We start from the raw sequence: 12,500 nt of genomic DNA, 5'->3' as shown, positions 1-12,500 counted from the left end.
CGTACAGAATAGATTAGTTCACTTGAAAAAGAATTTCTCTTTGGTGTAACTATGATGTAGAAAAATAGCTAGTAATCGTTAGTCTGTAATGCCTGGTTTTGACACGTGAATTGTCGTACACAAACCTGTGTCTTTATCGAAGCTCTTTTAAGATCCATTTCAAGAAAACATTGCAGGTGAACGGATCAGGTGCAGTGATAACTGAGAATGGAACACCACCCTAGAAAACAGTGTGTGAGACAGAACTAAAAAAGTGAATGAAGACAGACTGTCTTCGTAGCCAATATGCGCTGTGGAAATATGTCAGTGCAAAGAGAGGGATACCCTCTGAAAGGCCATGATTTAATTGGTGTGTTACTAAGCCATTGTGATGGCGTGGAGAGTGTCCTTCTCAGTACAAGGCAGTTTTACCGCAATGTTTATACGTTACTTTAAGCTCATTTCACAATTTGGCCCAGATCATCAGAGCTTTGGTCACTTGACCGTTAATTCTTCCCCCGAGGTTGTTTTAAAGGCTTTGCGGTTAAGTCGGTAATTTCTTCTGATATTCCAAGAATCAGCCACGTTAAGAAATTATGTGACATGGCCGAACATGATTTACTCAGTGAATTATGAAAAGCGGCGATGATCTCTCCGAGGTCCTGACGGTGTAGATACACACAACCAGGAATATCGGTATAAAACCTCCCTCAAAAAAAAGAAAAAAAGAAAATGGCCTTAGAGTGAATTTCGTCGATCCTGCACTAGTAATATCTGTAATAGCTTTATTTTCCCCTCAACGATTTGGCAGGTGTTACTCCTCGCTTGGAGTGGTATATCCTTCACAGAATTTCATCGTTAGGTGACATGTTAGTTATTTGACTCCCACGTCCTACACAAGTTAGAAATGCGTGACTTAGAACGAGTCATTAGTCTATTTCGTAATGTTATGTGATGTTAACCCAGATTAGAATACGGGAAGCGATTTTAAAAGAAATACGGAGGGGGGGGCTGTTTTTAGCAACACGGGAGACATTTCTAGAAATATATTAGGGGGTATCTCTTGAAATAATATAATAGGGGATATTTCTTGAGATACATAATGTTACATTGCGGTTGAATGTGGATACTTTATCGTTTTGAGAAACGTGATCAGTCCGAGACAAAAAAAAAAAAAAGAAAAAGAAAACTGTTTGGTTAGACGATAATGTTACCCATTCAATTTTATCGGAAAATTCTTTAATGGAGGGAAATTACGAACTTGTAGTGCGGTACTCCTTATCACGGGAGAAGTGAGTTGGTGTAGCAACACATTTGTCATTTTTTGCAATAATAGTGAACTGGTCTGCGTTAAAAGATGCCGATATATTGACATTAAAACCATTTAGTTTTATACTTAATTATCGTGTGTATGCAGCAAGAATATATATATATATATATATATATATATATATATATATATATATATATATATATATATATATATATATGACTAAGCCTCCAAAGAGAGATCTTCTGTTGGCCCCATCTTCGGTTACTACTTTTTGAAACTGATTGGCATAGAGGATTTCCAGCCGCCCAAACCACAGGCCATCCTCGCCTCCTTTTGCGGCACGGAGATATGTGGGTAACATTATCTCGCCCCTCCACACGATATATATATATATATATATATATATATATATATATATATATATATATATGTAATGTAGATATAGATAGATGGAAATTGTAGCATTTACCGAGTGTAAGATCATTTATCAAGTAGTTTTCCTGGTTCTAAAAACGGCTGTTTCGCCGACGACCGGTAACGGATTTGTCACGGCTACTTTGCCGGTCGCCAGTCCTTTGTCTGCTGAGGATAAATGATTCCTCAGGTGTCTCATTGGCTATGTGTTGAGTATGGGCTTTATATTCCAAGGTACATGGACTCGAATCTCACAGGGAGGTATTATATGTGATATAGTTTTTAGCTGTTATAAATTGTGAACCTTCATATAGGTTGAGTTGTACTAGCGATTCATTTTAGGTTTTATAATATCATCACCATATATATATATATATATATATATATATATATATATATATATATATATATATATATATATATATATATATATATTAAGGGGGTGTGGGAGAGAGGCGTGCGTAGGATAGAGCAAATCAGAGCCTTATGGTGTATGGGGGTCGACGTACTGTCAATGGGCTGAACCAGGGCATATGAAGCTGCCAGGAGAAAAACAACAACACTGAATTGGGCTGTTGGGCATAGTTTCGGACGGTAGCATCTGGTTTCGTTGTATTGTACATGACAGCTAGAGATTAGAGGTTAAGAATGAGTCTTGTCATTTCGTCTATTCTTGGCGTTACCCTACTAAAGCGGGGACCGAAGTATGAAAAGAAGAAGAACGAAGAATAAATTCCACACTAACCCCGACGTCACGTACACTATATACCACAGAATCCTTCAGAATGATGCACACAGTTTGATATCTAAAACGGATTCGAAATTCCTTCAGGGGTGACCTTGGCATTCGTAGATATTCCCTTTCAAGATACAGAACTTCCAGGTCCAGGAAGAAGACGGGCAACATTCTTCCTGGAAATAGTCGCCGCGGTTGTCACAGAGGTCCATGAAGAATAAAATGTGTGCATGAGTTGTGAGGAATTTTCCCTCTAGGTTTCCGCATGACTTCCCCTTATGATATTGGTAATTCTACGAACACAGATGATTTCGTATCATGACCCAGAGTTACGTTAGACCCTGGACGAACCTACTTACCGAAAGTGATGGGACTGATTCCTTGATTAATGGCGTTTCGACCCTTGAGCACGACGGGACGACCCTTGGATAAACGGCATGGCCTTAGTAGACCTGACTCCATAACAAAAAAAAAGTGGGGTGAGGGTAAGGGTCAAGGTCAAAAATGGCCAGGCCGTCAGAATTGAGGGTCTCGCACTGTCGTGCCCAACGATTGCAACGTCACTCTCAAAAGAATGCCATCATCGTGCTCGAGGCATCTAAGTTTATCACTTACTGGAGGTCTCGCTTGGCTTCCTCAAGACTGGAGTGTTCCAGTTTTTGTTCGAGGCGATGAATGAGTCTGTTCTTCTGCTCGAGCTCTTCTTCCATGGCGTGCACCTGCGCCGCCGTGGACTGCTTCACCCCCGTGAGCGCCGCCTGCAGGCGCGAGATGTCCTCGACCAGCTTGGACACCTGCAACACGAGAGAAGATTCAGTTAGTCAAAACATTTGGGTCATGAATGATGACTTGTCTTTTGAGCATTATTGGGTAACGTCGGCGGCCACCTCCGGGTAACTCACAGTGTGACACGTCAGCCCTCGGGGTAACTCGCACTGTGACACGTCAATCCTCGAGGTAACTCACAGTGTGACACGTCAGCCCTCGGGGTAACTCACACTGTGACACGTCAGCCCTCAGGATAATTCACAGTGTGACACGTCACCCCTCGGGGTAACTCGCACTGTGACACGTCAGCCCTCGGGGTAACTCGCACTGTGACACGTCAGCCCTCGGGGTAACTCGCACTGTGACACGTCAGCCCTCAGGATAAGAGGCAGTAGACAACACTGCCTCACTCCAGCAGACTATTCTCTCAGGATATACATACGAGGCGTCAGGACATGTGTGCACGCGTTTGTCTCTGGGAACCTAGACCGTAGAGGCGTCGGCCACGACACAGCACGAGGCACCGAGAGAGAGAGAGAGAGAGAGAGAGAGAGAGAGAGAGAGAGAGAGAGAGAGAGAGAGAGAGAGAGATAATGAGGCGTGTAGTTCCTACATTTATAAGCCAGTAAAGACCTATAAAACATAAGTCTCACAGAGACAGGGCCCGTGACTAAAGCTGGAGTAGTGAGCAGTCGGTGGCTGCCACAGCACTTAATTACGGTCTAACCAGACCTCCGCAACCAGAACCACAATCCTGTATCTTCAGAAAACGCTGACGTTTGCTTGTGTGTGTGTTGTGTGTGTGTGTGTGTGTGTGTTGTGAGTGTGTATGCACAGGTAACCACAAGGTTGGGTCACAGACGCATTAATCTGGCAGTCGCACAGGTGTGAAATATCCCACAGTTATCTAGCAGGTGTATAGATGGCGCTCATACTAAAGAAATAAAACGTCCTTCTATCCTGTGCTAAGTCAGCGAGCTGTAGTAAATTGGCTGGGCTTTTGACCCAACTTTTTGTCGGCGAATGTATATCAGGACTTTTGTACGACCACCGCTAACACTCGCCCCCTCTTAAATCCCGGCGTGTACAAGTGCACCTCGGGTTATACTGGCAGCACGGTAGTATATTAACCCACCCCCACCTCCCTCCCTCCCTCTTCACATGGCGGGGCAATGAAACCTAAGAATATATATTGGCATTACCTGACCCATCTCCCCCTACCTTTTGGCTCCCCGATCTCTCTCTCTCTCTCTCTCTCTCTCTCTCTCTCTCTGGCAATACTCACGACTCGCCCCGTCATTAAGACAAAAGTCAGGAGCTGTACGACACTGTGACAGTTAAGAGTGGTGGGTGGGTGGTACTGGATTTCTTTCTCTCACTCCTGCATTACAACCGCCTCCTGCTCTGACCGTCGCTCCAACCACCAAACTGCCTCTCATTTCCCCCCCGAGTGTTACGACAGCATCGATATTATTGATTCCCCGAGTTTGTGAAGTGCTGTGAATTTCCCATCCGACGTTAGCTACAACGCGCTCATCATCCGGACGATCAGAACCTCGGAATCAAAGAATCAAATGGAATCATGGAATCAAAGTCTCGTTAGAGGTGGCAGATCCTCTTTGCTAACCTAGCGGCCATGTCCATCGCCCTGATTGATCTCAGGGTCGTCTGTCGACGCCAACGTCTCGCAAACATGCTGGCTCTCCGTCGGGGAAAGACTGCATGGGGGGGGTGGGTTCTGCCTCCAGCTCGTTCCGTGGAGTCATCGTTACTTGCGAATCACTCGATTGGTAATAACACTGACCTTCACAAAGCTGACTAGCCACGGACACCAAAGCCTCAGAATACTTGTGAACAAACGAGGTTTATGAATTGATATTCCGAGGACAACACACACACACACACACACACACACACACACACACACACATTCTTCAGTCCAGTGCCTTACGACAATTCCAATTTGCCTGAATGGTCTGTACATAAGATCACAGGTCAAGGTCGACTTTGCCGACCTTTGCCTCGGCCGAGCGGGAAAACTGGCGAAGGAATTCATGTTGCACCAGTTGCGCATGGTCATGGGCAGCTGGGGGTGCGCGAGGGGGGGGGGGGGACAGTATGTTGCTGGGCGGCACTAACTTTGACCTTTGCCTCGGTGCAGTGCCACTGAGGTCAAAGGTAGAACTTAAAGAATAAAAAAGATAACCATAAAGTGGGATAAAAAAAAAAAAAAGTTTTGAGATATTGACCCATGGATGTCGTTTGTAACCCCGGCACAACTATGCCCTATACGTGAGAGGCACAACCTCGGAGAGTGGCGTGTGATATCGATGTCTTCTCAACCGGTTTAGAAATTACTCTGACGAAGAAAACGACTCGAAACTTGAGACTTACTTAATTTTTTTTTTTTTCCTCTGCCTTGCTTTGTGGCCTGTTTTCAAGGTCGGTCAGAGATTAAGGTCATAAGTGTCTCTCTTTCTCTCTGTACGCACTTTTAGGCTCCACCCCAGATGGTCGTGGGTATAATGAAGGTCACCGTGGAGCCCGAGAGAGAGAGAGAGAGAGAGAGAGAGAGAGAGAGAGAGAGAGAGAGAGAGAGAGTCGCATATATATATACACACACACACACACACACTACCATTCTGAGCCAATAGACTTGCGGCCCCCCCCCCAAAAAAAAAAAAGAAAAAAAAAAGATTAGGGAAAAAAATATGTATATAAACCCCAGAAAATATGGTTACAATTACATCCTCCCTAAATTCGTGACTACATCGCACTAACGTCAGAGTCGGAGATTTTACCGCGAGGAAAACCCTAGGGACTCGTACCTGATACGAGGTAATTAAGTTCTGGTGTTGGCAGGTGGACAGGTAAACTATGAACCAAGCGGGTCCCCGGCGGATCCCCCCACCTCCCTTCTCCGACCCGCCTCTTACCCTGTCTCTAAAGGATCGGATCACTGCCAAAGACGATCTCATTACTTATATCGTATATGAAAAGCTTATCAGTTTTATGCCCTACCGAACCTTTCACAGAGGTCCCCTTCTCCGACGTCTGTGATGCTGATTCCCACCTTTATTCTGGATGCACCCAAAGCTGATAATTAACGATCGTTGGGGGAGGTTAGGGGGCGGCAATGAATGTGGCAGGCCTTGAAGAAATTAACAGTCTGTTCTTCAGGTCTGAACTCGCACACTGCCAGATGTTGAGAGAGCTCAGGCAAGCGGAATGATAGAGATGGGGAAGGCAGAAGAAGAAGAAGAAGAAGGAGAAGAAAAGAAGAAGAAGGAGAAGAAGAAGAAGAAGAAGAAGAAGAAGAAGAAGGAGAAGAAGAAGAAGAAGAAGAAGAAGAAGGAGAGGAAGAAGAAGAGGGATTGAGAGGTGAGGATAGAGGAGGAGAGGCATGGGGGAGTGTAAGAAGGAGGATATAAGATTATAATTTGCTTGTAAATGTTTGTTCACTCCTGATCTAAGTTGAACATAGTCCACAGTGGTGATGTGTTGATTTTAGGGTGCTCTCTCTCTCTCTCTCTCTCTCTCTCTCTCTCTCTCTCTCTCTCTCTCTCTCTCTCTCTCTCTCTCTCTCTCTCTCTCCAAAATATCAATAAGATGATGTACTCCAGGGATCCTGCGATCACAGTCTCCCATCATCTTTCACCGTAGCAGTGCGTTCGACCCCTCATCGCGTCTCCCCACTTTCCTGTCGTCTTTCAAGCTCCCTTCCTTTTCCCCTCCTCACAGACTTCCACGTCCCGTCACGCCGTACTTGTTTTATCTTCCTTAACGTCAAGTCCTCTCCCTTCCTAGCGTAGTCTACTCGACCTACTAACCCGCAGCCAACATTTCTTGACGACCGTCACTTCATCACAGAGGAGTTTTTTTTTTCATTCTCCTCCCTTGCCTCTGAGTTCCCCGCGTCTCAATCAGAAACAAGCGTGATAACTTAGTCGTCTCACTTGTCCCCTTTCAAGAGAGTCCCAGTGGTGCTTCGTGGACAACTGCTGTGTGACCCTAATCCTGCGGCTGTTAAGGCCGAAGATCCTGGGTGTTCTCCCTGTGAAGGGGTCCTTCATCTGACCTCCCTTGCATGATTAATCGGCATCCTAATTCTTCTCGGACCAGCAGTCTCATCCATCAGGACTGTGGTTCACTCCGATCTCGCTTGCACGACTGTAGATCACCCTTGATTCTGCTAGGTTCGACCCAAGGGTACCCTAGACTCTAGTTCTTAGGCCGAAGAGCTGTTAAGGGATGACCTGTGCGATGAAAGATTTGCCTTAAAAAGAATGCCGTAATTCCACTTCATTGTGACGTAACACCCTCTTCCTCCCACCCAAACCGCCACACCTCTCGATCCATTGCCCCCCTTTCCTCACCCTCTCCACTCGTCCTCCTCTCTTTCCCCTCCCTGCCCGCCGCCCCTCGAGCCGCACCCCTACGAACGGAGGGGGTACTACCACTACTACCACCGCAGCAGACATGAAGGCTCCCCCGCGCCGATATGCATTAATAAGCGTAGCGTGACGGCCACTCATAAGCACTTCGTGAAACAAAGTCGATCTCCGTGTTAATTTAGAGCTTGTGTGGTAAAGCTCCGATAAAAAGAGAAGAAAAAAAAAAGAGAAGAAAACGTAATCCCGTTTAGTGGTTCTCTGTAACCGGTATTGTTGGAGAAGGAACTGAATTTAGACCTGGGGGAGGTACGAATATAGCTTCGCTACGTGTAACCTTGTCCACACACACACTGGTGTGTAACACTTCGCTGGTATTGGGGAACAGAAGACTGGCGTGGGTCTGAGGTGCCGTCATGCTATATACCCCCCCTCAGCCCCACGCAGGCCCTCGAGGAGGTCAGTGTAAGAGCAGTAATGTCCGCAGGCTGCGCGACCCATGCCTGGGTCTGTCTATCCAAGAGGTTATTCCACGTAAGTAGAGGCCATATGCTGCCGCCCTCCGGGTCTACACATTGTAGGCAGGCGACCCCCAGACTATGAAATGCTCATATTGGTGTGCAAAACTACCTTTCCACATCCCACGAGCGTGGTGTTTTTTTTTTTTTTATTTTATGTATTTGTTCATGATATATCAACAAGAGTGCTGGCGTCCCCAAACTAGTTGTTGACTGTGTTGGGTTTGGAACTCTCTCTCTCTCTCTCTCTCTCTCTCTCTCTCTCTCTCTCTCTCTCTCTCTCTCTCTCTCTCTCTCTGCTGGGTAATATTTGGACCATGACTGAAGACTGTACATATCTGGGGGTTGGGTTGAGTTGGGGTTGAGTTGTTCCTACAGATGCAGTATTCATGTCTAAACACATCACACCAACGCCAGCGGCTGGGAATACTGAAGTACTGTACTTTGTGTGTGTGTGTGTGTGCGTGCGTGTGTGTGTACTCCAGCACTGGTCATAAGGGCGCCTCGCACTTCCCCGGCAAAACTTGTGGAATATTCACAGGCTATTGTCAACGGCCTAACGGTAATTCAGCTTGTTTAATCTAGTCTCGTTCCAACCTTGTAGTCGCTTAATAGCCTCGCATTTAACTCCAATTTCGCCAATATGTTAGACTAACGCATCGAATAATTATCGAACCGAATATTCATCAGTATCCCGTGGCGCGGCGGGTTGGTAACGCTCAAGGTCCGGGATGCACCGTAAAATACGACATAAATTCTGGACAACCATGAAATAATGCTGTCCTAACATCCACGCGGACGTCAACGCATAGCAATACGTGAGAAATGTATTGCCCGGTTTCCTATTATTGTGGCTCTTCTCGGCCTTGGCTACTTCATCATTACGGTATATTTTCCGATGATTATTAGGGGGCGTAATGACCCTTAATGCATCGATGCTTAAGGGTAAGAATGGTGGGGTATCGGCCAGACCAATATGTGTCTGGTGTATCGCCGGTAATGAGAGGTATCGGAACGGCCAAGTGTATTTTCATCTATATTATTAGTGGTTGTGCCCTTGATGCATGACTTATTCAAGCACGGGACTGTGACATAGTAGTGCTTACAGGTCTTCTGGTTCCTGCTGGGGATCTGGGTCGTCTCGGAGGGCGGGAGAGAGGGAGGGAGGTAGAGAGAGAGAGAGAGAGAGAGAGAGAGAGAGAGAGAGAGAGAGAGAGAGAGAGAGGAGAGAAGATCGAGGTCTCGGCAGAATGGTTCTTAAACACGGGTTACGCGGAATTCACATCTTGTCCATCATACTTTGGATTCTGTACGTTAATTACCTCTCAATATATTGATGAAACAGTTGAAGCATCTCAATAAAACCCCCAACCCCCCCCCTACCTAACACCCCACCCTTCCCCCCCCATCATCACTCCCCCCTACCTCCCTCCCCCCTTAAAAAAAAAAAATGGTTTGGGGGTAGAACTCTGTTCTAAAAGTCGACGCCAACCCGCCCGCTTGTCAACTTTCCACACAACATCAACTACGAAACGTTTAATTGTAGAAAGTATTTACAAAAACCAATATCCGTGTTATAGAGAGTTGCCTGGCGAGGCTAACGAATCGTATGAACTGATAACTAGCGCTCCGCAGACTCGAACCGTCCACTCATCCGCTCCGCTTGCCTGCCCTACCCTACGTCTCCCAACCAATCCCTCCCTTTGATATATATATATATATATATATATATATATATATATATATATATATATATATATATATATATATACACTAGTGCTACCGTACTCCTCCTGAGTGAGGATATACAAATATTGAAAAAGAGGAGCTGCCGTCGGTGAGGTTGTATTATTTGGAGTACAGACAGACTCGTCAAAGAACTCCTCGCTGTTGCTTGGAGTAACGCAACCCTCAGGTGCACGAGCCTCTAGAAAGAGATCGTGGGGTAACTATATATATATATATATATATATATATATATATATATATATATATATATACAGTTCAACTCATGGGTTATATTATTGAACTAGAATGGATATAAAACCTTTAATTCTATAACGTTTTTGTCGTACAGTCTCGGCCCAAGTAACATCTTCGTGGTCTGCTGTCTTTTCTTTTTTTGAAAGTCTCATAATACGAAATGTCGCAGAACCTCTTCACGTGTATCGTCTCTTGACTGGTTACCTACAGCATGAGGTTCGTGATGAGGGGTTCACACTCTCGCTGATGCAGACAGAGGGAGAGGCAGGTGGTGGTCTTGCCCGTCACCGCCTGCCTCGTGGCCGAAGCCAAGATGTGAAACTGAAAACAGTAACCCAGGTCTTCAACACAGCTCCGGGAGGTTCATAGATTCGAGATTCTCAAGAGAAAGAGTTCACGAATTAACGAAGAAATAAGCATGGAAGGGTCCAGCAAAGACGGTGAAGGCGTGTCTGAACTAACACCCTCAGCAGAGTGGGATGGGGGGTTTGATTATGAGTGGGGGTGGTAGGGGCCCTTAAGGACAAAGATGGTGAGGGACTGCTCTCCATCCAGTGGCCTTCGACTCTCGTGTGAAGTTGTAAGGAGCGTCCACCGACAGTGGACTACTTAATGATATAATAACGTATCAATTAAGATTCAGTGCGTCTCGTACACGCCACTAGAGAGGGAGGTAGGGGCATATATATATATATATATATATATATATATATATATATATATATATTGCTGTTCCACGATGCTCTTCTGTCACTAAATGTTTTTCCCACAACGATTATAGTGTCTAGCTGCCAGACTTAATGTATAGACACCAATTACACATTCACGCAAGTTAGTCAGCCTCTTGGAAATGACGAGAGTCCTGTCGAGTACGTATATTATTATTTTTATTGAAAAAGGAAAGAAAAAAGAGAGGAAGTTTCATTCATGATATCTGAAATTCATACATGTCTGCGTTACATACGTGAGGTCAAGTTGAGTGTTAAAATATTTTTGTAGAGAGGGGAGCGGGTGGTGCAATATGTAGCAGTTGTTCCCCAGCAATTGATGTGGTGGTGTGACAGAGCAACAGCTTCGTCACCGTCACACACCCACACCCCCACTCCACACAGCCTCTCTTCCCCCTCCCATTCTCGTCAAGCAACCGACTGACCCCCCACCACCGCACCCTACCTAGACCCTCCACACACCCCACCCCCCACAGTCCCCCAGATAAACACACACACACACACACACACACACGGCTCTGTAATAACCACCCCCCCTCCTCCCCCTTCAAAAAAAAACAGAAGTTCTGTCACTTAATTCCCAACTATCTGAAAATATACTCGAGCCTTTAACTCTCCGCACAAACGAATGTTATTATTTTCCCTTAACGAATATATATATATATATATATATATATATATATATATATATATATATATATATATATATATATATATATATATATATTTGTGCCACATCAATATCTACGCATTTTTTCAGGCCGGTCTCACACAAGCTTCAGTCGAACTAACAAATCGGCAGTGCCGGAAATGCACCATCGGTTCCATTAATTAAAAGCCGAACAGGGAATGGAATGGAATGGACCGGAATGGGCTGGAATGAACAGGAACGGTGTGTGAGTCCGGCGGTAAGGCTGTTATTTGTGGCAACTGGAGCGCGCCGTTGTCGGTCAGACAAACAACCACTCTTCTTAACCCGCCTCCGCCAACCACCACTCCACAAAATACGTCATACACGCTACATATATATATATATATATATATATATATATATATATATATATATATATATATATATATGTGTGTGTGTGTGTGTGTGTGTGTGTGTGTGTGTGTGTGTTTTACAGATGTTAAATACATGAGTTCATTTCCTTCTACCACTTCCGTGTGTTAGAGATCAAGAGAGGTGGGTGGTTGGTGGTTGAACACCTGGCTGGCCTGGCCTGCAACCACCTCCACACCAACACACCTCACTACCACCACCACCACCACACTCAACTTCAGCCCTTCCCTCCCACGTAACACAAGACTCACAGTCGCCCCCTCACCCCCCTCTCCAATCAAATGAATCCTCGTTTGATTATATCGCCCCTCCTCCTCCTCCTCCTCCTTCTCCTCCTACCCCCCCATCAAACCCCCTCCCCTCCCCCCCTCACCCCCCTATCCAAACCCCACTTCCCAAAAGCGTTTCTTGAAATCCCTCAGAGAAATATTTGAGCAATCAAACTTTATGTATATGAAAAAAAAAAAAAAAAAGGATTGAGTCCTTCCTACTCGAGCCCTCGATCAAAATTCCAGAGTCAGGCTATTATGCAAATGATTTATCACGGAAGAGAACCAACAGACTCTTGATCTCTCTTGATTTTTCACTCTTAATTGCTTCCGTTGAAAGTCCTCTTTTCAAGGCCTTCAGGGATCATTTATTGAGAA

At 45.3% G+C, this 12,500-nt stretch overlaps 1 protein-coding gene across 1 annotated transcript in view; it reads right to left on the bottom strand.

Moving 5' to 3' along the window:
• The window catches only part of ct (homeobox protein, cut), a 676,428-nt gene that overhangs the window by 232,271 nt on the left and 431,657 nt on the right, over positions 1-12,500 (bottom strand). The window contains 1 exon segment of the mRNA XM_071675796.1: positions 3,018-3,196. Within this exon segment, the coding sequence (XP_071531897.1) occupies positions 3,018-3,196 (179 nt within the window).

This window comes from Panulirus ornatus, chromosome 21, assembly GCF_036320965.1.
Source record: "Panulirus ornatus isolate Po-2019 chromosome 21, ASM3632096v1, whole genome shotgun sequence".
Lineage (NCBI taxonomy): Eukaryota > Metazoa > Arthropoda > Malacostraca > Decapoda > Palinuridae > Panulirus > Panulirus ornatus.
The sequence above is the reverse complement of the archived record's forward strand: the minus strand, read 5'-3'. Positions and strand labels throughout refer to the sequence as shown.